This window comes from Podarcis pityusensis (genome assembly GCF_964106645.2).
Source record: "Podarcis pityusensis genome assembly, chromosome: 6".
NCBI classification, from domain to species: Eukaryota; Metazoa; Chordata; class Lepidosauria; order Squamata; family Lacertidae; genus Podarcis; species Podarcis pityusensis.
The window spans coordinates 40,905,723-40,932,467 of record NC_138030.1 but is presented as its reverse complement, the minus strand read 5'-3'; the positions used below and the strand labels follow the sequence as shown (position 1 = coordinate 40,932,467).

General features: G+C 42.7%; 1 protein-coding gene across 9 annotated transcripts in view; it reads left to right on the top strand.

Annotated features, from left to right (window-relative positions):
- Nucleotides 1-26,745, top strand: part of TMCC2 (transmembrane and coiled-coil domain family 2) — a 93,885-nt gene that overhangs the window by 35,950 nt on the left and 31,190 nt on the right. For 4 of the 9 annotated variants that reach the window (XM_081009046.1, XM_081009045.1, XM_081009043.1 and 1 more), the window contains exon 1: nucleotides 20,214-20,502. The exons of 2 other annotated variants lie outside the window; for them this stretch is intronic. Coding sequence is in view for 2 of the 7 variants with exons in the window: in XM_081009041.1 (XP_080865167.1) it covers nucleotides 10,945-11,085 (141 nt within the window). In the remaining 5 variants the exon portion in view is untranslated. 3 more of the 9 variants (XM_081009047.1, XM_081009041.1, XM_081009039.1) reach the window with 3 other exon arrangements.

The following is a 26,745-nucleotide window of genomic DNA, read 5'->3' as shown; positions in this document are numbered from 1 at the left end:
AATATCTTTCATTTCTTATTTTGATTAGCTGTATTTTTCTATTTGTTAACTGATAGCTGCCCGGAGAGTAGAATACCAAAGGGCAGGACATATATTTTTTCAAAATTTTAAAATAAACAAATTATCATTCATTCAATTTCTTTCTCTCTCTTTTTGGCAAATTTGGGAAAGCAATAAGAATTAGTTGGCATTTATTTGATTTCTTACCTACACTTCACCACAAGGTTCCACAGTGGGTTACAGCCAGTGTTTTTTTTTTCTGGGGGTACGCATACCCCTAAATATTTTGTGAATCTTTGTCCATTTACTGTATTTATTTCCCCCCAATTTGAACTATAAAATGGTGATTTTCTTGAGTCAAAATGAGAGTACCCCTAAACATTTTTTTTAAAAAAGCACTGGTAGCAGCAATTTAAATTGCCATATTAAAAACCATTTAAGACAAATCACTGTTACAAGAATAAAGTGGGTGCGAAAATATATATAGCTCAAGTGTCCAGGATAAAGAGGTGTGCCCTCAGCAAATAACAGGAACTATGCAATGAAGGTGACAGACTCACCTCTGAGGGAGGGAATTGCACAGCTTAATGGCTGTCACAGAGAATGTCCTTTCCTGCCCCCTTTGCTGATCTTAGCACATGAGAGGGCTTTAGGAAAGGAGGCAGTCTTTCAGATATTTGAGGGACCAAATCCTTTATGGCTTTAAACACTGATGTGAGCACCTTGAATTGGGCCTGGAAACCAGCCAGCAACTAGGTAAAAGATTAAAAACACATTGTGTGAAGTGGCTTTAGCTGAGATTATAAAGTGGGCCCTCTTTATCTTCAGTGCAGAGTAGGATTGCCACCATTTTCATCGCTTAGGCCCTGTGTATCTTGAGTAGCTCTGCATCATAAGCAAAAATTTAGGGCATATGTCCTTCTGACAAAACAGGACCTGTCCCAGAAAAAAAGCTGGCAAGTCCATGTGAGACTTATTCAAAAGGCTCTAGTATTAAAGGCAGCATCTTGTTCTCCTACTTGTTAGCATGCATTCATGTTTTAGTTTTCTAATGTCCATCTAAAAGCTGAGACAAAACTGGTGCCCCATTAAATATATATATACTGTAGTTAACATGAGAGTTTAAAGGTCAGGGCTTGCTTGCCATTAGAGTGATTGTAATATTCCTGTATCACATACACTTATTTCAGGGCCAAAGCAATGTATGGCAATAAATAAAATTGTAGAATTGCAGGTGGAATATGAAGCGCTGGGTGGATACAGTCAAGACTAATGAAAGACACTGAATTAATCATGAAAATTCTCTTCCGGAAAGGCAATCATAAAAACACAAGTTTTCTTGAATACCAGAACTGAATGGGCCAAACTAATGCTAACTCGAATTCCACAAAAGAAGGGTGAAATGAATCCCCTAGAAAAGGAATATAGCAAAACAGAAGTCCTAACATGAAAAAAATTAATCTGAGTTCACTAAACATTTGTGCTTTAAATAGTGCTAGTTAATCTTAATTGAGTTTACGTGTGGTTTTAACAAGATTAATTTAGGTGCGTGCAGATAAGCCTTTGTCTAGTCAACAGGTTTGTACTGCCACTCTTCATGATCTGCCAGAAACTGACTTGACACTAAAGGGTGCTTGGACCAATTATCGTTCCCTCCAAAGCCAGAGTCTAATTCCTCCCATTGCGACAGTGCCAAATTGTGTGCATTAAGCAAAAGCGTTGGTAAGAAAGCTTAAATGAACACAACCACCGCACAATGAATAATTAAGCATGCCACAGGAAAGACAGTTAAGGGTTTTGTTGCTGAGGGGCCTTCTTAGAGCAATGGAAAAACAACAACACCACAGTTTGTTCTGAAAAGACAGTAACTCTAACCTGTACTGTGTCATATATTTTTTCCATGTCCCGTGAAACAAAAGCCGCCTTCTTTGTTCAGTGATTCCTATTATGTATGTTTTTGTGTGTGCGCACACATGCATGGATGAAAGGGCTCGTGTGAGAACCACGTGTGTGTTGGAGGTTATGTTCTGACATCTCAGTGACTCTAGTGCCATTCCAACCCCAGCAGCAGTGTGGCCTAATTAATGCTGTAAAAACCATACATACATATGCATGCTCATGCATTCTTGCACATGTGCTTGTATATGCGCACTATGTGTTTTAACAATACAGTGGTGCCTCGCAAGACGAAATTAATTTGTTCCGCGAGTTTTGTCGTCTTGCGATTTTTTTCGTCTTGCGAAGCACGGTGTCGGGAAAGTTTTGGAAAAGCTTCAAAAATCACCAAAGTCTTTAAAAACCTCAAAAAAGGCTACCACACCGTGTTCTATGAGTTGCTCCTTGAAGTCAAGTCGCAACTGTATTAACGGTGTTAAGAAAAAGGAAACAAACTTGCAAGACGTTTCCGTCTTGCGAAGCAAGCCCATAGGGAAAATCGTCTTGCGAAGCAGCTCAAAAAACGAAAAACCCTTTCGTCTGGCGAGTTTTTCGTCTTGCGAGGCATTCGTCTTGCGGGGCACCACTGTACATTAAATGTCCAAACCTATGAACTAAAGAGCATTCTAAAACATACACACCCATGTATTGTATAACAGTTTGAATGGCTCTGATTAGTCTCTTGATGCCATAAAGAAATGGCTGTGTTATTCCTCTACCCCTCCTCTGTGCTGCACTTGAAGAACTATGCTTCCCATTCTCTGTGCAGCATGCAGTGATCTTGGCTGACCTAGCCAACCGTGAAGAGGAGGCAACAGTAAAGGTATCTGACTCTACCTATTTCTCTTTCCCTGAGAGGGATTTCTTACATGTGCCTCTTACGGCTTTCATCCACCTGCTGGCACTTAAACTTAAGCCTCCAGAACAAATGGCCTCTTAGGGACATGGGGCATGATTTCTAGGAGGGGTCATTTGCCGGTGTGCTTTTAGGGCGTGAAAGTCAAAGCTGTTCACAAAATGTTGGGAGCTTGCATTTAGCACTAAGCGTGTATGTCTTGTGAAATAAGTTTGTTAATTTCATGCAAGCCTATTAATAAATGCAGGAGGAGCACAAATCAGGAAGTGATCAAGGAAAATCATCACGCATATATTAATCCAGACACTGATGAAGTTACCATGTGATTGCAGAGCTGGAGGGCAGCATGTTCTCGCCTCTGCTATTGGCCAAGTGCCCAAAGGCCAGGAGGGTGGAGGGGCCTGCTCCTCCTGCCCTGCCTCTCAGGAACCACATTGTGGCAAAGGGGAGACCAACTTTGGCCCCATCCATCAGCCACAAAAGGAGCAGCTGCAGCAAGCTTGCTTCCCACCTCATTGCCCCGGAACTGTAGAATCAAAGGGAAAAGGAAACCTTGGCCCCATCCATCAGCCAAAGGAACACGAGTCATTAGCTGCTATTCAAGCAAGAACAGCAACAAGGTAAGATCAGCCCTGCCCAAAATGGATATAAATTTGAATTGCTTAGGATTTTGTTTTGGCCTGAAAGGACTGCTCTCCTTCATCTACATTGTTTCCTTTTGTCTTTTTCTCTTGGCATCACCCCCCATTTTTCTGTATTGATGTGAGCCACTTTCCAAGACAATAATTCTCCCAAAAGCAGACTCAAAACATAATAAACAGATATCCCCTTAGCTCTAGCTCTTTTGCAAATGCAATCCAGTTTAATTATAATGGCTTCAACTCCAGGAACCTGGGTCTTGTCATTTTATGACAGCACCAAGTCTCCTTCGTTAGCAGCAAATGTTTGGAAAAGCACAGCCAACATGATCAAGGGGATGGATAAGGAAAGGCTGCAACATTTGGGGCATGTGTATTTAGAGAAAAGGTGAGTAAGAGGGGCCCTGGTAGAGAGGCATAAATTTATAGGAGGAGTGGAAGAAGTAGCTAGAGAAAAGTTTTTTCTCCCTCTCACATAATAGAATTTGGGGAAAATCCAAGGAAGCAGAATGTTGGAAGATTCAAGACAGAGAATAAAAAGAACTTACGCAAACAGTGCATAGCTAAATCCCAGAATTTTCTTCCACAAAAGGTAGTTATGGCCATCAACTTGGATGGCTGTAAAAGAGAACTAGACAAATTCATGGAGGACCATGCTATTAATGACTTCTTTTCACAGTGACTATGCAGGGGTTCCACTGGAGCTGGTAATGGGAGCTGTGGCTTTAGTATAGGGAAAGCATGTATGAGTCAAAGGAGGAGTATTCCAAGGGTGTCTTGTTTTCAAGCTCACAAACTGATCCAGAGAGCCTAGCTCTGGATAGTTTTGTTATGTTCAGAGACAAGGAGATTTCCTTTTGCTTTTTAAGGCAAGCAGGACAGAGCTATTCCGTTTTGTCCTGTTTTGCTTGGGCAGAATGCCACAGCAGCTGCAGCAGTGATGGTCACTGCTATAAGATGGAATGGGACAGAGCAGTTGTTTTGTAGACCTATCCACAGAGTAGATGGAATCATATCATTTTGTTGGCCCGTGTTTTGGGCTCATTGCATCCTGTTGCCTCAGAACTTTTAGCAGTAAAGGAGGAATCTTCATTTGCAACATGACCCATTGTGTTTTGGAAACTTTTTTTTTAATAACTGCAAGCTTTCCAGTGGGCAGTGGGTAATAATAATAATATTTGATTTTGCACTTGTATGCATGTGAAATTATTGTTTGACCATTCCTTGACATGTTTCCTTGTGGTTGGCCTTCAGGGCCTTTGTTCATTTCTTCCAGTTGTTATTACTGGTAGTGGATATGTGGTGGGTGGCTGAGTCCCATATTAGTTAATTTTTGAAATAATACTGTTAATAATAGTATGTATGTTGAAAGCCCAAAGTATTGCTTGGCACAGTTGCTTTAACAACATTTTCCTTTCATGGATTCTAGTTTCCTTGTTCTCCCTGTGGGAATCTTTTGGAACCTTCCCAACACCTGTCCCAGTTGGGCTAAGTTCTGTGATGTTTGAGACTATACCTAATTGAAGCCAAATTTGTGACAATCTGAAACCAGCTGCTGTCCATTTAATTAAATCTCTGGTGTCTGTTATCTGGACAATGGGAGTAGCCAGTGCATTTTCTCAGCCTTGCAAGTAGGTCATGAGAAGCTTTGATCTTATGGCTGTGGACAGGCAGTATCTTTTCCTGATTTGTAGCTTTTTGCAGTGTTACCAAAATAATAGCTACTGGCACAAAGGTGAATGTCGAGGAGACGCTGTCTGAGATTGTAGGTCTGCTGTGAGTGGAACCTGTATCATGTTAGAACTTCAAATCAGTCTAAAGTTGATATCTTTTAGTTAGGAGAAATCCCCTAAAATCAAGAACTTTTCAGTATAATTGAAATGGTTTGGTGCTTTCAGACAATTGAAAACCAGTGATGACACAGCATTTTTTAAAGCAACAACTTTGCTTGCTATACTTAAGAACACACACACAACTTGACTTCATTTATTTTAAAGCCCTTCATAATTGTGCTGCTTTGGGCCGAGTAAGTAAAATCACTTACCAGTCCAATAAAGGAAACTGGTGCTTCACTGCAGGATTATTTCCTTATGGCATTAATCATCTGCCTTGGCCTGCTTTCTGGAACCAATTCACTCACATTTTAATGAATGGTTCCAGTGCCTCATTATTACAGCCTTCATTCAGGTGAAGAGATCAGTAGACGGGGCTTAAGCGAAGGGTCCATGGAGAATTTCCCGAAGGTGTTCTGGGACCCGTCAATGGGTCTGGGGACATTTCAGATGAGCTGCGAGGCTACCAACAATGGGTAAGGGGATCCAAATGATCCCCTTGCACTCATTAAAGGAATGTGTGACAGGGTGTGTGTGTGCTGTGAAGCACTCCAGTTGGAGAACAGCCTTTACCAAAGGTGTTGTGGACTTTGAAGAAGCTTGAACTCAGGACGAAAGGGAGAAACGTGCTAAGAAGAAGGCACGTTTGGCAAACTCTCACCATGATCAACTCTTGCCTGGAAACCTATGTTCCCAGAACTGGTCTCCAAGGTCAACCTATGGACACACTTTAAGACTGTGTTCATGGAAGACAATCTTACTTGGCTCTGAGTGATCACCAAATAAGAAGGGTAGGTCTGCCCCTGCTGCTTAAACACCTATGGTCATGCCTCTTCCTCACTTAGTATGCTTGAAAAAGGGCTGTGTACGCTTATCGACATACAGATGTAAAGCTCAACCATCAAGGGAGATCCTGAGTGACCCAGGATCTCCCCTTGGATGGTAGAGCCTCCACTTACATAGGGCACCTTCTTATTCTCATACATAGTAAATGCACAACTAGGAGGGTGTGTGGTTTCTGAGCAAGTCAATAGCTGGGCATGGAGGGGCAGGAGCAGCTTTATAGCCACGTGACACACACATTCCGGCATTCTTTGAGCACATGGGGTAGGGGTTTCTCAGTCCCCCTACCAACAGTGCAGCAGCAGGGGCTAATGGCTGAGAAAGTTCTGGCTTAAGGGACAGGACTGACAAGTGAGTTCTGAACAAAGTCATAATTTAATTGGTGGACAGTGCTCAAAAAACAGGAGCAGCAAAACTCAGCCCCCTTATCTTTTGTGATAGCTTCCTTAACTACTCTTTTATTGAAGGGAAGGGGGAGCAGGGTATGATTTGGGTAAAATTAGGAGGAGGCAGGGTGGATCTTGGCGGTTTTATCAAGAATCATCCTGCCTTTCTCCCACTTTAATTTCAAGACTCGACTGTCCCACATTGTTAAAGTTTGTGGACCTTCAAAATACACAGGCATAACAGTGCAGCATAAAGCTCCTGTCTAATTCTGTAGAGTGGCACATGAGAGACTTTGCCTAACTACTTATAGAAGGCATTTAGAGAAAAAATTAACAAAATGTATGTGGCAACATAATCTTTATTTTATTTATTGAATTTTTATACTGCCCTATACCCAGAGATCTTAGGGCAGATCACAGAATAAAATATTGGCAGTGTAAGGACCTTGGTGGCAATAAATAGCACTTATGTGCAGCCTGTTTGAAGGTTAAAACATTATGGGAGAATGTTTTTTAAAGTTGTGTTGGATGTTGTAAGGATATGTTCTTCCAACATCTCCATGAGGAGTGAATGCGTGGAGAGGGGAGTTGTACATGTGCTCAGTTGAATATCAGCAAGGACTCCTTTTGAATTTAAGTGCATGCACGCAAATGGTGCTTCCAGATGGGGGCTTAATATTGTAACTGGTCAATGAGATGCCAAACAAGTTGTTGGCAACATTAGAAAACAAAAACAAACTTCTAGTCAAGAAAGGAAAAAATATAGATTAAACAGGCATTAAATTGAGGGGGATTGTGGACTGGCTAGGACTGATAGAAGTTGTAGCCCAAAGCATCTGAAGAGCACCAGGTGATGGTTTGTTTAAATGCATACCTTTAGCTAAGTTCTGTGGTGAAAAAGAATCAGGTAGTCTATTTCTAGATAAATGGATTTATGATTTACTAACATTTTAGTTACAAACAGAATGTCAATCCAAATCTTTTTGTCCTCTCTTTGTGAAGGTCTGTAGGGACTCGTATGTGCTGAATATTTGTAAAATAGTAAGAACACACCAGATAAAACATAGCGATAACAGAACAGAAAAGAAATTGGGAGTTCATTGCATAATATCTTAAGCGTAAGAGCTAGATTATTTATCTCTTATATAATTGCTCTGCATCAGCAAGAGCTTTTCATTGCTATTGATACGTGCAATTAAGTCTCTGCTGTCTGCCATGTCAAACACAGTTTTGACTCACCATCTCCTCTCCAAGGCCACTCTATCCCAAGACGCCCCAGACGACTCCATTCTTCTGCTCGAGTTCTGCTAATCCAGATCTCCCTCTGCTGGCAGCAAAATAAAATGATACAAAGTTAGAATTTCACAAAAATCATGCTGGGCAGGAGACATTTGGGAATCAGGTGATTGATTGGGTTGCTGAGTAAATCAACCCAGTATTTAATTATTTCAGGAACTGCTTCAAGGCATATTAATCTTTTTATGTCCCTTGGAATAACAGGGTGAGATTAAGAAATCCGGAAGCTCTCATTGTGGAATTTATTCCAGTGGATTTACAAACCTCTCAGATGGAATACTGTGGTACCTCGGGTTACATACGCTTCAGGTTACAAACCCCGCTACCCAGAAATAGTACCTCGGCTTAAGAACTTTGCTTCAGGATGAGAACAGAAATCGTGCTCCGGCGGTGCGGCAGCAGCAGGAGGCCCCATTAGCTAAAGTGGTGCTTCAGGTTAAGAGCAGTTTCAGGTTAAGAACAGACCTCCAGAACGAGTTAAGTTCTTAACCCGAGGTACCACTGTATACACAGGAAAACACACTTAACTTCAGACTAGGATGACCAGGGGAAAGGAAAATAGAGTTTGTGTATTATTTCAGAAATTGTGTTACAGTGGTACCTCGGGTGAAGTACTTAATTCGTTCCGGAGGTCTGTTCTTAACCTGAAATTGTTCTTAACCTGAAGCACCACTTTAGCTAATGGGGCCTCCCGCTGCCGCCGCGCCGCTGGAGCACAATTTCTGTTCTTATCCTGAAGCAAAGTTCTTAACCTGAAGCACTATTTCTGGGTTAGTGGAGTCTGTAACCTGAAGCGTATGTAACCTGAAGCGTGAAGCGTTTGTAACCTGAGGTACCACTGTATTTAAGAAATTTGTGTGAGTTAGGCAGACTTGCCTTTAGATTCAAACCAAATTGAATCTTCCACCCTAAAATACTCCTATTAAAGTGTGTATATCATGGCAGCCTAATGTAACCACCACACAAGGCGTTTCCTATACAGTATAATGTTGCTGCAGCAAGAGCCTGATTTGGGTCTGAGGCCCTTAATGTGATAGTATGAATATATCAGTGGCGAAAGGGAGAGTGGGCACTGATCCCCAAGGCCCCCTTCCCCCACCATCCAGAATGCTCAAACCAGCCAGAAGAACAAATGAGTCTTGAGACGCCTTAAAACCTACAGTGGTACCTTGGTTTACGAACTTAATCCGTTCCAGAAGTCTGTTCTTAAACCGAAACCGTTCTTAAACCGAGGCGCACTTTCCCTAATGAGGCCTCCTGCCGCCGGTGCCCTCCCACCATTTGGATTCTGTTCTTAGACCGAGGTAAAGTTCGCAAACTGGGACACTACTTCCAGGCTGCTTGGCGTGAAATTCACTGCCAGTGGTATAGCCCTTTCTCTTACCCCATTCAGAGCTTTGCAAGCTTATTCCTCCCCAGATAGGAAGTGTGAAAAGAGCTGCCAGTCCATATTTCCACTGAAACTTGGCAAAGTCTGGTAGCTTTTAGAGTTCCCTAGCCTGCAATCCTGCACATACTTTTGAATATGTCTATTGCACAGAGTGAGACTTAGTTCTGAGTAAATATGGAGGGATTGTGTTGCATGTATAATATGACTGCCAGATCTTGCCATCTGACATGTTTGCTGCTAATTACTGCAGATTAAGCTTCCTGTTTCAATTTGAGTTCAAGGTGGGGTTAGTTGAGATGAGAGATTCCATGACTACTAGCATGACTGTTATTACCACGAGTACTGTTTATTTGGGGGAAATGCAGGGCCATACCTTTTAGCCAGCATAAGTAAGGAAAAGGCTTGTATCTGTAGATGCATAGGAGAAAGGGACAGGTTTGATAGCAAGGTAGTGAGAATGAACAGGGTTAGGTAGTATTAGATAGACTCATAGAGTTGGAAAATACCCTGAGGATCATTCCGTCCACCCCTCTGCAATGCAGGAATATTCAGCTGTCCCATACGGGGATCGAACCTGCAAAAGTGCAGTGATGATCCAGAAAGTGGAGAAATATTGGGTGGGGCTGGGGAGAGAGGAAAAAAGAGAGAGCATTGAATAAAAGTATTTATTTATTTCATAAAAATTATATCATGGAATTATAGAACTGAACAGTTGGAAGGGACCCCAAGGGTTATCTAGTCCAACCCCTGCAATGCAGGAATCTCAACTAAAGCATCCATGACAGGTGGCCATCCTACCTCTCCTTAAAAACCTCCAGTGAAGGAGTGTCTACCACCTTCCGAGGGAGTCCGTTCCACTTGATTTTAAGAAAAGAAAAAGCTTGATTCTAAGGAAAATCTTCATCCCCAATTAGCTCTCTCTGTGTTGTTTATAACATATAAAAAATAAGTAGCTGAGTCAATCCGTAATTCCCCCCCAAACCACAGTAAGAACTTGAAAGCTTGTTCCCTATTTTGCAACATTTTAGTTGGTCTAAAAAAAATAATTAAATGCCCTACTATAATATATTTGTTGTTTGTTAGCCATGTATCTCCCCGTTATTTATTATAAATAATTTATGTTGTATGTTGGGGCAGAGACCGATCTTTTTTGCTTATGCAAAACACTTTGTGCATTGATGACACTATATAAATACTAACATGGGTTATTATTTTCACAGCAACATTGATTTTATTTAAGAAACATTATGTCCAGCTTTTTTCAGCACAATAGTTTTCAGTGTAGATTTTCCACTGTATTGAAATCAACTACAATTTTATTATGGGATCTGCCATTTGAGATTTAGCGCACAATTAGTATTTCATTATTTAATTAGCATGGGTGTTTAATTAATTAGCATTAGTATTTAATTAAGGATACATTGCTATTACCACTTCCACAAATGATGTGCAAGCAGGATGTGGAACATAGGATTAAGCATCAGCTCAGATCACGAGTCTGTGAAATCAGATATCTTGTATCTCAGAGTGCCTGATACCTACAGTTGGACAATAAGGCACAAATCCTGTGTTGATGCATTTCTTCCTTTGAACATTCTTGCACATAGGGTGGGTTTCATGCCTGCACGATAATGCACACTGCCAAGGAGGAGGAGGAGGAGGAGGAGCAGGAAGATGCGAGTTTCAGCATCAGCTGTCTTGCTGATGAGGCTGTTTTCTTTGTAGTGAGAGAAGGTAGCACAGCATTTCTGTCTGAAGCCAGCTGGTGATGCTGCAGCCTTGCAAGAAGGATTTGCATGGTGGTGGGGAATACAGATTTCCCATCCGCGCACCAAACCACTGCTGGGTGACTGAAGCATCTGCCTCGCCTGGAGAGGGTGATGGTGCTGTGCAGACCCCAGCAATGGAGGTAGGAGTGCTCCAAGGGGGGCATTTTCATTATCTCACTAATCTCCCCTTTGGTGACCTGCCAGACTTCCCTGGAAGAGAGTGAGACAGAAGGGGATTACCGAGACTGGAATCACCCATCTCGCTGAGCAGCCGCAGGGGGAGGTGGGAGGGATGGGAATGATTGGTGTTCCACCCGCAGGCCTTAATCCCCACTGGCTGTCGCTCAAGCAGGATGGTTTGCAGGCGCTGTCGGATTAAAGCAGAATGGAAGGGTTCTGTAGGGTTGAAGCCTTCCTGCATGGCTGAAGTAATATTTTACCTTCCAACCCTCCGCCTTGCCAAGAAGGGCTGCTGCACTCTGGGACCCCAAGCAGGATTTGTACATGGTGCCACAGGAGAGAGGGGCAGAAGGTCACCTGGGATTGCACCCCCTGCCTGATTCCACGAGATGGTTCATACCCAGGTGAGCGTTCAGTCTGGACATCCAACCCGGACTTCCTCCCCCAAGTTGGAGGCTTTGAAGTGCATTGTTCTACCTTTGGAATGTGAATGACGGGAGAAAGGGGAGGGGCGCCTGATAGGCAACAATGGAGCAGGCTGTTGAAAGGTGGAACAAAGAGGTAACTGATCGCTCTCAGTTTGAAATTCAATAGCATAAGGATACATTGGTTGAAATCCAGGGTCGGAGGCTTGTAGCATCAACAGTGGAAGACGCTTGTTGCAGCATTATTTTTTTTTCGTTTTTAACAAAAACAATTGAGTGTGAATCCAATGTCACTTCTAAAGCACAACGCGCCCCCAGCCGTGTTTGCCAGCAAATACAGAGCTCTAGAGGTGGTGGGACAGTTGAAATGGAGGCAGATTGGCCTCTTGCTGTGATTTTTGCAACCCGGCGAGAGAGAGTGGGAAGTGTGTGTTGGGAGTGTAGGATGGTTGCACCTGTGATGAAGCAGGCTGACTGTACTCTCATGCGGGTGGAGGAGGCAGAGCAGCTGTACTGATCTATTTACAGTATTTGCCTGGCTCCAGCGGGAGATCTGTGCCTTCATGTCCTAGATAAAAACCTTTCTTTTGCTCCTGCTCAAACAGATATGGCACACTGGAAACCTTCTAATGTAAAGTGCTCTGTGCTACAGCGTTCCAGGAACCTCTTGAATCCATTGATGAGAGTTTTAAGGCAATTCTGATAAATAGGGCAGTATCTGTACAAATATAATTGCTGTGCTGTGCCAGAACAAAGATCTCCCTAGCACAGCATTCTGTCCCCAACTAGAGCCACTCATATGCCCAAAGGAAGCTTGCAAACAGGGCAAGTCTGCAGTAGCTATCCTTATTCTTTGCTCTTAGCATTGTGTAATTATCAGCAAACTGCCTCTGAATGTGGAGGCTCCATTGCTAGCTATTATGTCCTTCAGCCACTGATGTCCCTGTCCTCCATCTAATCTGATTATTGATTGCCGGTGGGTGGACAATGTATTTTTTTATTGCTTTGGGCTATTTTATAGTATCTTTGCATTTTTACAATGTAAGTCACTATGAGACTCTCTTTTTTCTTAGGAACATAGGAAGCAGTCTTATATTAAGTCAGACTTTTGGTCCAGCTGTCCCAATATTGTCTACAATTAGTGGCAGTGGCTTCTCCAGAGTTTCAGACCAGAGTCTCTCCCAACTTTAACTGGAAATGACAGGGATTGAACCTGGGACCTTTTGTATGCAACTCAGATGTTCTACCTGAGCTGTGGCCCTTTCCCTTCTATAAAAAAGCAGTTAATAAATTGAATAAATCATCACCATCATAGTCAATCTACTTCACTAATGCTCATCTCAGCAATCTCTGTAAATGATTTCCACAGTATGATATGGTATGATGAGTAATGATAAATTAATTGTGATATTTCTCTCCCTCCCCAAATCTGGATTTAGACTAGTGACATTCTCTGTGGCCTGGGTACTGCAGTAGCTTTGCTGGTTCTTTAAGTTTATTCCAATTTCTTCTTCTAGTAGCAGAAGACATGCTGGGACTCATTAAATCAGAACTTGGCCAACATATTTCTAAAACAAACATGTGCACACAAATCACTGTGTAATTAGGATTTTTGGGGGGTACAGTGCCCCCCCAACAAATCCAAACACTTTTTTAGTTTCATCTTTGGCTGTTTGCAGCCATGTTGATCAGACAAACACAGGAATGTGCCTTATGTTGTGTCAGATCCATCTAGCTCACTGTTGTCCACACTGGACAGAGCCCATCTATATATACTAGTAACAGTAAGAGCTCCCTATAACCTGTTTGAAGATCTCCCATTCCCACAGCTTTGTTTGTTTGTTTGTTTGTTTGGTTATTACATTTCTATACTGCCTTTCCTTCTTAGGAGCTTAGGACAAGGCACTTGGGGTGTTCTTTGATCCAATATTGACAGCTGAGACCCAAATGGCCTCAGTGACCTCAAGCACCTTTTACCAGTTTCTGCTTGTTTGTCAGCTGCGGCCTTTCCTGCATAGGGGTAGCCTGGCCACAGTGATCCTCCAGATCTGATAACCTCCAGATTGGATTGCAATAAGTACATGATAGGTATCTTGAAAATGGTTCAGAAGCTCCAGTCTGGCTGCTAAAATTCTGGCTGGTTTACCCAGGAGATGTATTAATGTCAGTTCATAACAAACTACATTGGCTTCCAGTTCACTACTGAGTGAAATTCCGGTGTTTATCTTCAAAGGGCTTGGGCTCCAAATATCTGAGGGAGAGCACCTCCTCCCATATCAGCTCGCCTGTGCATTAAGATAATTAAAAGAGACCCTTCTCCATGTTTCCTCTTTAGGAGAAGCACATTACAAATGCATAATAGAGAGGACTTCTCTGTGGTGGCACCACCACTATGGGCTTGTCCTCCCAAGAGAGAAGGTGCCAACATTTGTTTTTGTTTTTTGACACTAGGTTAATGCCTTGTTTGTTTGTTTTGCCAGGCATTTTAGATTACGGTGTTTCAAACTGGTTGAATGTTTTTATTCCTCTGAATTGTATTGCATTGTTTATTATATTTTATTCTGCATTTTCAAGTCTCCTTGTATATCATGGTGTAATTAATTTTTGGATATAGGGTGGCTTTATTTTTATTTTTTAAAAATTAAATGCATATATGTAAATAAATTCATGCAGCTACTCAAGTTTATCATCATAGCAACCATTGGGGGTAGGCTAATTTTAGAACCATCAGGGATCTGAATGCATTCTTCCTAGTTTGGATCTAGTACTTTACCCATTGCACACACATGGGCTGTACACACCACGTGCAGTCTCTAGAGACTCTGCTGTTCTGCCAAATATTGTGGTGTAGCTGGTTGCATTTACACTTCCTGCATCATGCCTTTTTCCTGATTCTGTGTGAGACTGAGATTGATTCCTGGCTGGCAACAGATAGTTCATATTTCATAAACTGTTCATTGAATTTGTTCTTTCAGTAAAGGTCTGTAGTGGTGTTACCTCTATAAAAGGTTCTACGCATCTTGAGTAGCTATGGACCAATGATTACTCTTTCGGAATGGAGAAGGTCGGTGACCAGCAATTGCACTTTCAGAGTGCTGTGTTACCCAGAGGGAAGCTTCTGGATCTGAGAACGAAGCCTGCTTTAGTTCATTATGACCAGGAAGCAACAGTATACAGAAGGACCTGAGGCTTGTCAGTTTGAAAGTCACAGATACTCCTTCCGCAGGGGGAGCATTGGAATTAGGTTTGTGACATCCTTCCATTTAGCTGTCACACAGATACACCACTCTAACATTATGTTCAAAGTTCATGCTCTAAAACAATGGCTCTTTAAAAAATGTAATTTTGTAGGATGTCACTTAATTGCTAGAAAAAGGTATAATCTTCCCTCTGCTTCTGCTTAGTGTGAGGGTTGGACTCAAAGATAGAGCTCCATTGTCAACCCACCCTAGGCCCTCAGTAGCAAGTGCCTGGTATTGTGTGCTTTGAAATTGCAGTATAGAAGCCACTGCTTTTGGTCTGGTGATAGGAATCTAACTCTGCAATTGTCATGTACACACTGCCGGGTGGGGAAGAGCTCTCTGGGTTTAGAAGGTCCAAACTTGATGACGTGTGGAATAAGTCAATGCATTTCATGTTATCTGTTTTGTTAATTAATTAATTAATTAATTAATAATAATAATAATAATAACACAGAGGGGACGAGGATTGGGACTGTAGCTTGCTAAAGGAGAGATTTAATTGTTGATGTAAATGGCTTCTTCCCCACCATGGTAAAGAGTGCTCAATGCATTCAGACATTTAATGTGTCATCTAGCTGGTTCATTCTGAAATGCTTGAGTTTGTTTTCAGAGTTAACCCTGGCTCTCTTGGCCACAGTGTAAAGTTGCTCTAGCAAACATGACAGCAGCAGCTGTGCCCTGCCTGCTCCCTTTCCTTAAAGCATTGTCATCATGCTTTAGACATTCCAGGGCCTCAGTTAGAGAATTGCTTGAAGCCTGCGTGGCTTGATGGCAATGGGCCAGATTTAAAACTCTACAGCTGGGTGGGTGTATGTCATCTATGTTACCTATTAGGGAAGAAAAGCTGGCCTGATTTTGCATGTGGCTTTCTTTCCACCATGCTTCACAAAGGCACGCTGTGATTGCCACATACATGTCTCCTGTCATCCAGCAATGAAATACAATCGCATTGCCTCTAGGGTGAAGCATGCTGTTTTATTTTGGTCAGAGAAAGCAGGAGAGTGTATGATCATGTTGCACTCTTTTGTTCGTGCCAACCAAGTCTATATGCGAAGTCCTGTATAAGGAAAGTAGGATAGAAATCATATATATATATATGCATAAATAAATAAGACAGTGGCTGTTCCTTCTAATTCCTCAGTTATTTGCTTTGCCTATAGCCGTCATTTACCCTTACTATGTTTATGTAGCCTCAGCTAGAACTGAAACATGAAAAGTCATGTTCTGTGTCTCCCCCGCCACCCGAGTTCTTGTGCAAATGAAATCAGCAGTTGGCCATAGAACTCCTGGCTTCTTTGGGGTTCCTTGGAGCACAAGGCATTTGGATGCCCATCTGCTAAGCATTTTCTCAGACTTTCCATTTCGCTCAAAACTTCCCTATCTGTGACAGTGTCTTGAAATAGATGCCCATTCAATCCAGCCTTCCTCAAGCTGATACCTTCCAGACATTTGGGACTGCGGTTGCTATGCTCCCTGGCCATAGGCCATGCAGGCCAAAGGTGATGGGAGCTAGAATCCAAAACATCTGGAGGACACCAACTTGGGGATGGCTAATTTAATCATAATACTTAGATATCAGAAACTCTAGGAAGTAGAACTATTCCTTTGCCTCTATGGTTTCACTCCAAATTTGGTGCCTCATTAAGATGGACATGTTATTGATTCCTAGTTTTCAATAGTGCCATATATTGAATTATGGTCTATTCCTTATAGCGATTGATGTGGAAATCTGAGGTAGTGGTGGTTGATGGTGTGTGCATCTATATTGTTGCACGCCACCCCAGTCTCTAAGCGGTGCGAGATTCCAGGGGTTCCAGACTCTTACCCAGGGTTCGTGTTTCTTTTGGAATGATGCACAGCAGAGACTGTGGTGTCTTTATGAAATATGAAGTTTAATGGACTTCAATGTCTGTACACTAATGCGCAAAGCATGGGAAATAAACAAGATGAGCTTGAGCTCTTGGTACAGCAAACTAAATATGACATAATAGGCATCACTGAAACCTGGTGGGATAAGTCCCACGATTGGAATATAATAATGGAGGGATACAATCTATTTCAGAGAAAACAGACTAGACAAGAAAGGAGGAGGAGTGGCGTTATATGTCAGGGATGTGTATACCTGTGAAGAGATCCAAGATTTAGAACCTCAAAGCCAAAGTGAGAGCATTTGGGTCAAAATTAAGGGAGAGAAGAATAACAATGACCTCATTGTGGGAGTTTACTATAGATCCCCAAGCCAAACGGAGGACATAGATGATGCCTTCCTGGAACAGATGGCCAAGCATGCAAAAGGAAGGGCGATAGTAGTGATGGGGGACTTCAATTACCCGGATATTTGTTGGATGTCAAACTCAGCCAAGAGCATAAGGTCAAACAGATTCCTCACTGGCCTTGCAGACAACTTCGTTGTCCAGAAAGTGGGAGAAGCAACAAGAGGAACAGCCATTTTAGATCTGGTCCTAACCAATGTTGATGACCTGGTTAGTGGGGTAGAAGTGGAAGGATCATTAGGCGCGAGTGATCATGCTCTTCTGAAGTTTACTATACAGCGGAAAGGAGCAGCCAAGCATACTAGGACTCAATTTCTTGACTTTAAGAAAGCCGACTTCATAAAACTTAGGGAAGTGCTGGGTGAGATCCCATGGACAGTAATACTAAAAGGAAAGGGAGTTCATGATGGCTGGGAGTTTGTTAAGAGGGAGATAGTAAAAGCACAACTTCAGGCAATACCAATGAGACGGAAACATGGAAGGTGCCTAAAGAAGCCAGGGTGGCTATCTAAAGAACTTTTAAATGAGTTAGGATTAAAAAAGGATGTGTACAAAAAATGGAAAAGGGGGGAAACCACCAAAGAGGAATTCAAACAAATAGCCAGCACGTGTAGACACAAAGTCAGAAAAGCTAAAGCACAGAATGAACTCAGGCTTGCTAGAGAGGTTAAAAGCAACAAAAAAGGCTTTTATGGGTATGTTCGTAGCAAAAGGAAGAACAAAGAAACAGTGGGGTCACTCAGAGGAGAAGATGGAGAAATGCAAACAGGGGACACAGAAAGGGCTGAACTCCTCAATGCCTTCTTTGCCTCAGTCTTCTCCGATAAAGAAAACAATGCCCGACCTGAAGAATTTGGAGCAAATGATTCAGCAGAGGAAACACAGCCCAGAATAACTAAGGAGATAGTACAAGAATACTTGGCTAGTTTAGATGTATTCAAGTCTCCAGGGCCAGATGAACTGCATCCAAGAGTATTAAAAGAACTGGCAGATGTGATCTCAGAACCACTGGCAGTCATCTTTGAGAATTCCTGGAGAACAGGCGAAGTCCCGGCAGACTGGAGGGCAAATGTTGTCCGTATTTTCAAAAAGGGGAAAAGAGAGGACCCAAATAATTACCGCCCAGTCAGTCTGACATCAATACCAGGGAAGATTCTGGAGCAGATCATTAAGCAAACAGTCTGTGAGCACCTAGAAAGGAATGCTGTGATCACCAATAGTCAGCATGGATTTCTGAAAAATAAGTCATGTCAGACTAACTTGATCTCGTTTTTTGACAGAAGTACAAGCCTGGTAGATGAAGGGAACGCAGTGGATGTAGCCTACCTTGATCTCAGCAAGGCATTTGACAAGGTGCCCCATGATATTCTTGTAAAGAAGCTGGTAAAATGCGGTCTTGACTATGCTACCACTCAGTGGATTTGTAACTGGCTGACTGACCGAACCCAAAGGGTGCTCATCAATGGTTCCTCTTCATCCTGGAGAAGAGTGACTAGTGGGGTGCCACAGGGTTCTGTCTTGGGCCCGGTCTTATTCAACATCTTTATCAACGACTTGGATGATGGACTCAAGGGTATCCTGATCAAATTTGCAGATGACACCAAATTGGGAGGGGTGGCTAACACCCCAGAGGACAGGATCACACTTCAAAACGACCTTGGCAGATTAGAGAACTGGGCCAAAACAAACAAGATGAATTTTAACAGGGAGAAATGTAAAGTATTGCACTTGGGCAAAAAAAATGAGAGGCACAAATACAAGATGGGGGACACTTGGCTTGAGAGCAGTACATGTGAAAAGGATCTAGGAGTCTTGGTTGACCACAAACTTGACATGAGCCAACAGTGTGACGCGGCAGCTAAAAAAGCCAATGCAATTCTGGGCTGCATCAATAGGAGTATAGCATCTAGATCAAGGGAAGTAATAGTGCCACTGTATTCTGCTCTGGTCAGACCTCACCTGGAGTACTGTGTCCAGTTCTGGGCACCACAGTTCAAGAAGGACACTGACAAACTGGAACGTGTCCAGAGGAGGGCAACCAAAATGGTCAAAGGCCTGGAAACGATGCCTTATGAGGAACGGCTAAGGGAGCTGGGCATGTTTAGCCTGGAGAAGAGGAGGTTAAGGGGTGATATGATAGCCATGTTCAAATATATAAAAGGATGTCACATAGAGGAGGGAGAAAGGTTGTTTTCTGCTGCTCCAGAGAAGCGGACACGGAGCAATGGATCCAAAATACAAGAAAGAAGATTCCACATAAACATTAGGAAGAACTTCCTGACAGTAAGAGCTGTTCGGCAGTGGAATTTGCTGCCAAGGAGTGTGGTGGAGTCTCCTTCTTTGGAGGTCTTTAAGCAGAGGCTTGACAACCATATGTCAGGAGTGCTCTGATGGTGTTTCCTGCTTGGCAGGGGGTTGGACTCGATGGCCCTTGTGGTCTCTTCCAACTCTATGATTCTATGATTCTATGGTTTATTTACAGATATATTCAACCTGAGCCTACGGTGGTGGGGTTCACAGCATCAACACCCAAAGAGGATCTTGCTTTTCCTGTAGGCCACAGCCTTGGATTCCAGCATAAATCAGGCATGGCTCTGTCTCCCAGCTGCCCAGCCTGCAGCCTTCCCACTTCCACCTTTTAGATCACATAAGTCAACTCTGGCCTTTGTCTTTCTAACTACCAGGGAATTGAGGACGGGTGGGGGGCTACCCATTTGCTGTCTGGCACAAAGCCACTTCCTTTGTTACCTTAATGGCCTGTACTTAGAGGATCATTCCCTCACTAGGAAGCTAGCCTGGCTATTCCTGGAATTGAATCTATGCTGGATCCAGGTATTAGGAGGCTCAAGCAATGCAGTCTACCCCACAAAAAACTCATAATATGTTTTAAATAGAAAAAGATGAGAGTGGTTCCAGAACTTTTCAAGGACTGGGTGCTTCTAATCTTTGCAAATCCTGGCATGCCATCAGTGAGCTGCCTGCTCTTCTGACTGGGACCCATCACTCCAGAAGGTCTGTCCAAGTTTGTCACTTCTGACAAGGCATTTTCTTGTTGGCTGGGTCTTGGGTGCAGCAGCTATGACTCCTTCCTCCATGCCAGCTGGCCTCTGACCGTGTTCGGTTTCGGGACTTTGCCTCCCTTTGCCCTTTTAAAGATTGGGTTACTTAGAGAGTCGACAACTGTCTGGGGCATGAAAAACTGCCTCGGAGAGCTGGAGAGTTTGGACGGTTCCAGAGAAACTCTTCAGAGACCAAAGCAAGTAAACTAGAGGAGAGGAGTATTTTCTGGCTGGAAAGAAAGACAATGGTAAAGGCAAAGGACTATCCTTGGGAGACGTTTTGAGGAACGAATAGAACTGACCTAGCACAGTGACCTTTTGGTCAAAGGAAACTGGAGATCAAGATTGGCTTCTCAGCAGAGGAGATTGGCTTCCAGAGTATCCTTTGTGTTTTCTAGCCTAATAGCATGGAGATGGGATGTTATATTTTTCTGCATTACTGTGATTTCTTGATTTTCGCGCTCTCTGTGGAAGGTAGAGGGGATTTCCCAGGCTTTCCTTAATGGTGAGGAGTTATGTGATTGGAATGCAATTTTTGTAAGCAGATGTATGTACACGCTTCCTAGAAGTCTTACTATCCCATTTTCTGATTGCTTCTAATCTTTGGGGTTCATTTAGTTTCAGGTCACCTGGGTGTGTTAGCTCACAGAAGGCATTTGTTTCTCGTTCAGTTTTGGATGTTGACCCAGGTATACTAATGTTATACAGTAATCACAGTTAACAATAATGCTTTATAGTAAAACTGTAAAATGTTCAGTGTTTTATTAATGAAGAGGGTTACTCTTTTCCTGAATGAATCCTTTGCCAAGAGAGTTAACACAGCCCTGAATTCAATGGATGGAATCGTAGTAACATGAGCTCTCCTTCCTTAGGTAAGACCTCTGGTTCCTTAAAGCAGAAGGACTGAGCACAGAAGCAAAGGAAGAAAAAAATAGGAACATTGCACTAATTTATTTCTCTGTGCAGAAACACATCCCTAGATTGATGGAAGTGGGTTGTGCTTACATTTAATACATGCTGTTACTACTACTACTACTACTTTATTTAGTGCATTTCAAAATTGCAAGGTGCATTATATCCATTGAATAGTCTTTTTTTCCTATGTGTACATAGATTTTTTTATCACCACTGTACACCCAGTACAAAGATCTCCTTCAAAAGGTAAAAGATATAAGGCCGGGTGGGATGAAAAAAACCACACCTCCCAGCAGCCATAAAGCATCTTATTCCAGTAATCTTTACAACAACCCTGTGAGGTAGTCTAGCAGTATTATCCCCATATAACAGATGGAGAAGCAGAGTGAGTGAGTGGGGGTGGTGGAGACTGAGGCTGAGTACAATCCTCTGTATGTCTGCTTAGAAGTAAACCCCACATAACTGAATGGGGCTGGCTACCAAGTACGTTGGAGCTACAGTTCTGTACCTAGTAACCTGGGAAAAGCCCCACTGAATTCATAGGGACATGCTTTTGAGTAGAGGATTGCACTGTGAATTACTTAGTGACTGTGTGACATTGAAATGAGGGAGTTTCCAGCTCCCTATCCTGTGCCATCTCTAAAGCCATTTGAAAAATATAAACAAAATCAAACTTTAGAAAATGCAGTTTTCCTGTTTCTTTCCTCCCTCTTTGTCTTTTGTTGGTACGGAAAGCAGTGAAGTCAGCGGGGCTGAACCGCATGTCATACAGTGCCCAATGGAAAAAATGGAGTAAGACTTTCATAACCAATTCCTTGATGCCATAAGCATGCTTGGAATTGTACTAGTAAGCCTGTGGCCGACCAGATTTTGTTGGATTACAAGTCCCACCATCCCTCCCCACCAGCTTTGCTGGCTGGACTAGATGTGATTTGGAGTCAGAAATATATGGAGAGCCACAGGGTCCCCACCCCTGATCTGGACACTCACAAGTCCTGCTGAACTCAGCTCCAAGTAGGGTGGCCAGATGCAAAAGAAGGCAGGACTCTGCACCTTTAATAGTTGTGTAGATGGGAGGATTTCACCAGGTGTATTGTGTGTGATGCTGAAATTTCTTCTGCACATCTGTTAAAGGTGCAGGAGTCTGAGTCCTCCTTCCCTTGGCCACCCTAACTTCAACACTTCTTTAAATCTGAAACCCCCCCTTTAATTTGGACCTCATCTAGAGCAAAGGAGTTGGTTTTTTAATTTTGTACTGAGGCTGGTTTGATAAATAAAGCATGTCATGTATGATTTGGTCAGAAATAATACAGACTTTGACTCTTAAGGTTGTAAGAACATAGGAAGCACCTGCTGGATCAGGCCAATCGTCCTGTTTTCACAGTGGTCAGCCAGATGTGTATTCTTAATTTGGTGGAGGACTTCACATACTGTAGTTTAATTCTTTTTCCAAGTTCAGTTGAATGCATGGGAAGAGCTCTAAGTCTGTTGGTCAGGAATTCTAGAGTTTTTAAGTTTTAAAACTTAAGTGAAACACTGGTTCTTTGGATGGTGGTGGTAAAATTGTCACTGATTTACAAGGGGGCAAAAAGAGTCAGGGACCTGGTTTTATGTTAGTTTATTCTTTTTAAATTGTGAGAGCTTAGGAGCGGTGAGAACTTATTTACAGGTGTGTATACTTGGTGTGGTAAACGGCGTTCCGTGTGCTGCGCTGGCTCGCCAGATGCAGCTTGTCACGCTGGCCACGTGACCCGGAAGCGTCTGCGGACAGCGCTGGCTCCCGGCCTATAGAGTGAGATGAGCGCACAACCCTAGAGTCTGTCAAGACTGGCCCGTACGGGCAGGGGTACCTTTACCTTTACCTTTTTATACTTGGTGTGTATTTTTGCAAACAGGTGGACCAGATGTAATGAATATAATGCAGCCTTTTTTTTTTTAAAAAAAATTATTAACTGGCCAATCACATCAAATTAAATCATATCACATAAATTCCGAATTACAAAGCCGAATTTTAAATTTTGTTGGGGGGACCCATATTTCAAGATCCGAAGGGGAATTCTGATCAGAATATAATGTAGCCTTTTACATCTTATATTACCACTCCCCTTTAAAAGTCTCTTCAACTTGGAGAATGCAAGGAGGTTGTAGTTGGGCATCAGTTAAATGTGGGCAAGAGTGCTTTCTCCATGATTTCAAAGCAGCCATAGTAACATGGTACCCTCCACCTCCCCTCAGCCTCAGCTAGCATGGTGAATTGTCAGGAATGATGGGGATTGGAGTCCAACATCTGGAGGGCACCTCATTGGCTGCCTCTGTTCTGGAGGGGGGGGGGAGAACCCTGGTCACATTTTGCAGCTGTTATACTAGAATAAAGAATCCCTAAAAATTTTGCAAGAAAAAGCCCGAGCAAGATATGGATTCCTATGACCTTCTGGTATATCCTTTCTGTGCTCTTCCATGTGGGATCAGTAGATGCAAATGGAGTAGGAAATGGATGAATTATAGATTAAAAACAGTAATCTCAAAATGCTGGCTGTTCTTGGATATGTTGATCAAAAGCCTAGTCTCCACAAGAAGAAAGAGGAAGGTTGACCACTAGTGGCAGCTTCAGGATTCATTTCTTCAGTTCAGGGGTTTGTATAAACCAGCTTATGACCAAAATTGGAGACTTAAGGATTGTGGTAGGAGGCAGCCTTTATCTCTCTTTAGCAAGAATATATACTCTAGATTAGTTACCCTTTCACACACATGAGCTAGACAGGCATACAACCAGAAGCAAGCTTGTAAATAGGCAGTCACTTGCTCACCTGTGTCTAGTCAGAATTGCCACCAGGTGAGCAAATAGGAAGATTTTTTAAATATAAATTTGAGTTTGCGCCCTCCCCCCATCTCCCAGGCTATAGATGTGCTTTATCAATGGCTTATACTGGTATGCATGCACAGGTGAGCATAGAAATGTGTGGGCTGGCAACTTATTTGTAAGGCTGGTTAAAAGTAACAGTGCTGGTGGTGTTACAAGAAACAATGCAGTTGGTTGGTAGTGAAAAACTGAGAGGGAGTTGTTCTTGGGGAGTTTTCTCCCTGACTCTCTTTTTGACTGTGACTAAATAGCATTGAAATGCATTATTAAACCTGATCTCTGGCTCTCAGTGTCCCATCTGGTAGCACCCTCACGTTGCCATTTCATAATTTCAATTCTTGTGAAAGCTGTCATTACGCAATACCTCTGAACAGCTACAGCAGACATGTACACAAGGTATCTCATAATATGTGTGGGTAGCCTTTCCGGCTTTCTTGACAACTTTGCTTTGTTTTGCCTAATTTTAGTACTTATGAACTGATCTTGGGTGTCTGAAGTAGAGCCAAACAAGATGTGATGCAGATAAATACTGCTTTGTACATGTCTGCCCCACTCATATATAAATCTGTGGTGTTTCAGGAGGAGGGGAGGTACGTATATTTAGACTGAAAACAGTGAGAGGGCTTCTGGAAGAGCCTTGCTGCTGTTAAGAGTTGTGTGCCTTCACTACCAGTCTTGAAGGTGCCATGACAGGCCGCCATGACTGTACTGCTAGAATTGGGCCACCAGGATATCACTGTACCTCTGATTGTTGGAAATAGGGAGTGAATAAGTGAATGAGGTTGAATCGCTCCGCGTATTGCACTGTGGTGCCACAGGAAAATAGACATTAGCTCTGGATGGATGGAGGTGATACAAGGCTTGACTAACCATATCCAGACAGATCTCCAGATATCCAGCATTTCTTGTTCACATTTATCAGTTTGCATGCAACCAGCATGGGCCAGGCAGAGTACAGAGTGGCTTCCCATGCCGAGTGACAATATCATGTGCTCCCATTTCTGCATTATGGCGCCAAACCACAGGAAGCTGTCTGGCAGTATCCTTAATTAACTGAGATAATTAGGCTGCAGATAAGAATTTCAGAGAGAGTATGCAGTGACATTTCAACCTGTTGCAGTCGCTCTGTAATCTAACTCTCTTCAAAGCAAGCTTTGTTGAGTTGCCAGCAGGCCCAGGCATGTGCTGTCATCCATAACAGGACTGGGTTGGACCCCAGCAGTGATCATGAAACTTTTGGAACTTTCCCTAGCAAATGAAAGTCCTTAAATAGCCTTCCCCTGGATTCCAACCAGAGAGCAGCAAATCCGCCTGCTTACTGGATGCTGGTCAATTTGCAGAGGTGAGTCACTGTTTTCTCACCACAGAACTATTTGTTGAACAGCGCAGTCCTGCATGCTTACTCAGAAGTAAGCAACATTGTATTCAACATTATGAATGATTCCCATTGAATAGGATTGCAGCCTCTATTTAACCATAAGGTGATACACTCCTGACATCTGTGCCCCAAACCCAAGTTTTGTACTCAATTGCTGGTTTTTTGTTTTTTAAAAAAGATTCATACAAAACTAAAGTCAAATCTGGGGCCATTTGTTAAAATATCCCTTAAACAACCACAGGTTTTTTTTGTTGTTTTTTTCTGAATTAAGCCATGTAATTACCCTGTTTTAAACGCTCATTGTTTAAGGGGCATTTTAATGATCAAGATGATGGAGCAACTTCCCTATGAGGAAAGCTTACACTGGCAGCGGTTCTCAACTTGTGGGTCCCCAGATGTTGGACTACAACTCCCATCATCCCTGAGCTCTGGCCTTGCTAGCTAGAGGTGATGGGAGTTGTAGTTCAACAACATCTGGGGACCCACAGGTTGAGAAAGGCTGGCTTACAGCATCTGAGACTTTTTAGTTTAGAGAAACGGTGAGTAAGAGGTGACATGACAAAAGTTTATAAAAATTATGCATGGCATGGAGGAATTGGAGAGAGAAAAGTTTCTCATAACACTAGAACTCATGGACATCACATGAACCTGCAGGTTGAAAGATTCAGGACAGATAAAATAAAGTACTTATTCACACAGTGCATAAATTGTGGAACTTGCTCTCGTAGGAGACAGTGATGGCCACCATCCTGGATGGCTTTAAAAGAGGATTAGACAAATTCATGGAGGATCAGGTTGCTGGTGGCTGTTAGGCATGATGGCTGTGTTTTATCTCCACTCTGCTTGCCAGTTGATGAGTATCACAGGTGGGCAGAGTGCTGTTGTGCTCAAGTCCTGCTTGTGGACTTCCCATAGGCTTCTGCTTGGCTACTGTGAGAGCAGGATGCTGGACTAGATGGGCCATTGGCTTGATTTCGCAGGCTATTCTTAACAAATGGCCTCAAGATTTGACTTCCACCTTTTCTTCATCAAAGAGTTTCTACCGCCCTCAAAGCCTATAAAAACTTGAAAAAATAAAAATTGCATTGAAACTCTACAGAAAGTACAGTAGCAATAAGAAACCATGCTACGAATGCTACCTTTTATCCTTCTGCCATTATTAGTGGTGCTTTGCACTGCAGCAACACTGAGGTGTTCCATTATGCTAGGAGCTGTATGGCTACCTACCAAGATGCATATTTCACAATCAGCATGGGAAGAGAATGTTGTTTCCATTCTCCTAATGAAGATCTAAGAGACTAATTAAAATAGCCTGCTCAAGGTCACTCCTTTCTTTTTCACATACAGTTTTGTTGAATCTGTGCCTTCCACATTGCAACCTTGCATTTTTATGGCAAGATGTAATCCCACAAGAAATGATCCCAGAATGAGCGCAACAGAAGAATAATCTGTGGGAAGCTGCAGAGAT